Source organism: Colletotrichum karsti (genome assembly GCF_011947395.1).
Source record: "Colletotrichum karsti strain CkLH20 chromosome Unknown Scaffold39, whole genome shotgun sequence".
In the NCBI taxonomy this organism is placed as follows: Eukaryota; Fungi; Ascomycota; class Sordariomycetes; order Glomerellales; family Glomerellaceae; genus Colletotrichum; species Colletotrichum karsti.
The window spans coordinates 255,650-259,065 of NW_024065939.1; the positions used below are offsets into that span (position 1 = coordinate 255,650).

The 3,416-nt window shown below is 56.7% G+C and overlaps 1 protein-coding gene across 1 annotated transcript; it reads right to left on the reverse strand.

The window, feature by feature from the left end:
- Positions 1–442: 442 nt before the first annotated feature.
- On the reverse strand, positions 443–3,099 carry CkaCkLH20_10301 (SET domain-containing protein; the record flags this gene model as incomplete). Its single annotated transcript, XM_038893015.1, has 3 exons — positions 443–1,387; positions 1,439–1,818; positions 1,866–3,099. 3 exons carry the CDS (start codon positions 3,097–3,099, stop codon positions 443–445), a joined length of 2,559 nt encoding a protein of 852 aa, XP_038741670.1.
- Positions 3,100–3,416: the final 317 nt, after the last annotated feature.

Below are 3,416 nucleotides of genomic sequence, written 5' to 3' on the forward strand. Positions count from 1 at the left end.
CGATGACCATGACAGGACCCTTCTGCCGATCGGGAAATGATGCAGTTGAAATATGCCCGGAACTGCTGCCTCTGCTGCCGCCGCAGGAAAATGAAAATAGTAGCAAAGAAAGCAAGCCCCGGCACTGGCAAAGGGGCCCAGTACGTATGCAGCGAGATAGAGAAAATGCCTGGCCCCAACGCGCGACGCCTGCGATGACACCTTCGCCTGCATCCGCCTGCCGTCCCCCATCATCAGCCTTTCTTCGTCGTCGGACCCAAGCCCGTCCATCCAAATAATATACAAGTCCGTCCCGTTTCGCCTGTTGAGAGACCGAAAACACCTGCGAACGCCAAACAAATCCAATCCGCCCTCGTTTGTCGACGTCAAGACTCTCGATTAAATGATTAAGCTGTGCTCGTCCCCTCGTAGAACACTTCGTCCATCACCACGCGGCCCCCCTCTAATCGTGACGAGCCGTGATGGTTGCCGCGGGGCTGACGAGCTCGGGGCTCACGAGCCTGATGGTAGACTCCCGCGAGAGTTCCTCCAGCGCATTGCGAGAGGCCTTGCTCAGGCTTCTGTGCAGCTTGGTGGCGACTGTGTCGGGCGAGGTCATAGGGGAAGAGTCGTCATCGCCAGTACCGGCGGCCACGATCGTCATGCTGGGTGCGCGGCTGGAGACCTTCTTAGGCGACCCCTTTCCGTACGTCTTCAGCATCTTGCCAGTGCCCGATTTACGAACCGTTGTCGCTTTGCGCGCCGCACTCGGAGCCGTGTACTTCTTGGGAGTCGACTTCTTTGGTATGGCCTTCTTGACTGCCAATTTCGCGGGAGTTCCCTTCGCCGGGGTCGTCTTCGCGTTGCCGCTTAGGATTGCCATGGCCGACACACGTCTCTTAACCGTGGCCGCTCCCTTGGTCGCGGCCTTGCTGACAGTCTTCAGGCTCGTCGTCGCCGAGAGGGAGTGCCTAGTTCCCTTAGCAGCCTTGATCTTGCGCTTCTTCGCAGCACCACCAGCCTCATTGTCATCGCCAACTAACGCCTCGAGCTTGCGCTTGCTGGCCTTCACAGCGCCCTTCACTACGGCCTTGAGTGTCGACTTGGGCGGCTTGGGCTGCTTGACTTCCTGAGGCTTAGGGCCCAAAATACCGCGACAGTTCGGTGCGCCGCAGAGACACGTCTGCACGTTATCGTCACTGAAAGGGCTGAAGTTGTAGTCGTAGGTAAGCTCGTCTCCCGTCATGATGGGCCGGTCTCCCGCAAAAAGCGCCATCCTAGGCTGGCCAGAAACGATCCATTTGATCATCCGGCAGTTGGGTGCACATGAGTGGTTGACGAAGCGAGCGATACTACCGGTCGTCGCATCAATGATCATGTTTTGGTCGAAGCTCATGAGGTAGTAGCACTACGCATAATTAGCTTTGGCGTTGGAGCACGTGACGGCGCATCGACATACCTTGTTGTCCTTGTACTTTGTCTCCATGCGATGTGTGCACTCCTCGTCAGTAATGATCTCGCCCGTGTATTCCATGATGATCTGGTTCGCCTCGAAGCAGCGGTTCGCGCGGATTCCGTAGCCACGGTCTGCAGTCTTGATGACCTCGACGCCAACTCTGTACTTGCCACCGCCCGCCTTTCTCTCTTGAAGATCGGCAAAGGCGCGGTTCGTGCAGTGCTCCCGGCCGACATTGCAATTCTTGTCGTCACACTCGTATAGCATGATTCGGTTTTGGCAGCTTTCGCCGCAGCCGTCCTCGGGCTTGCAAACGCACTTGGACTGATCCACGAAGTGCGGTGTCTTCTTCCAGTAGATGATCGAGTCGCCAATGAACCGGTCTGTCACATGTCAGCGCGGAAAACGATAATGTGATGAATTGACTTACTCTTCGTCATCTTCCGGAACTCGTCGGGCTTGGGCTGTCCGGGCGGCAGAGGGTTACAGACATCGTACGGCAGCTTGAAATCGCGTCCGGCCAGAAGTAGGCGCAAACCGCTAAACATGGGCAGCGGAAGCGCCTTGTTGGGGCGGCCGTAATCTTGCAATTCGGGAATCTGGGCGAGCTTCTTTTGCTCGGCATTCGAAAGACCCTTGGTAAGATCTGAGGGAGCACTCTGGCCAGCGTACAGTCCGCGATCGAGGTACTTCTTGGTGCGCTTCGTCTTTTTGGCTGGAGCAGCTTCCGCAGGCTTCTCCTCTGCCGCTTCTTCCTTCTTGGGCTCTTCGGATCTGGCTTTCTTCTTGGGCTGGATCGGGTCGCCATTTTGGTCCACAATTACAAGCTTTCCGTTAGACCAAACTGTCCTGATGACAGGCTTCTCCTCCACGCCAGCGAATTCGTTTGTGTCCTGAAGTCGGCGCAGCTCACGAGACATCTTGGTAACTTTCTGCTCGAAGGTCTTGCGGCTTCGCTTGCCGAGGCTGGAAACCTTGGTCGCAAGCGATTCCACAGGAGTGTTGAAAAGTCGCGAGGTATGACGGGTGAGGCGTTTCGTCTCTGGCTTTTCTGTCTTGGCCTTCTTCGCACGCGGGGTCTTGAGATCGCCAACGGACCATTGGAGGTCCAACGCGTCAATTCCGTCGCGGACTAGGTTGCCAGCAATGCCGGCAACGGCATCACTGTCGCCATTTACAAGAGTATCGCCAGAGATCGTCCTGCGGCGGCTGCTGGCCACATCGTCGCCCTTGGCGCGTCGCTTTCCGCGGTTGGCGGTGCCGCTCAGCTCAGACAGGTTGTATGTTCCCTTGCCGGAGCAGGAACGACGTGGGCGAGGTGCCGACTGGGGTTCTTGGGCTTCAGGCTCAGGTTGTTGGGAGTCTTGAGACTCTTGGGGTTGCTGGGGTTCTGCGATCGTCTCGGGGGTTGACTCGGCGGTTATGGTAGCGTGTGTAGTAATAGTGGCAGGCTCGGCAGCAATTTCGATATGAGCCTCAATTTGTGCTTCGATATGAGTTTCGGTCTCGAGGAGGACGGGCACATCGTCTAGTTTGGGGCCGTCCGAGGCCTGGCTGGCAATGTCTGAAATGCTGGTAGGGGGCGTGGAGCTCGACGACGCGATGTTGGAGGAGCAATCAGTCGCGGTAGCGGACAAGCCGCTTTCGCTAGGAAAAAGAGACATATTGGGACCAAAAACCCAGTCTCGACGCGATTTTGAGCGATAACAATGTCGACAAGGTTCTCAAAAAGTCGATCGAGTCGAGTTGCAACGCGTTCCAAAATGAGGTGTGTGCGTGGGAAGAAAGTTGGGGGTGGGAAAGGTCCTGGTCCAGACACGAAAAGTAGAAGGAGGGATTTGGGACAAGGGTGCGGAAACGGGCAGGCACGCAAAGTGCAGAGTGAAAGGTGCAGAGTTGGCTCGTTCGCTACCCTTTAGCTTACTCGCCGGGCATTGAGTGGCAATAAGGTAACCTCCGGAACTGCGCTTGGGAAGTCCTG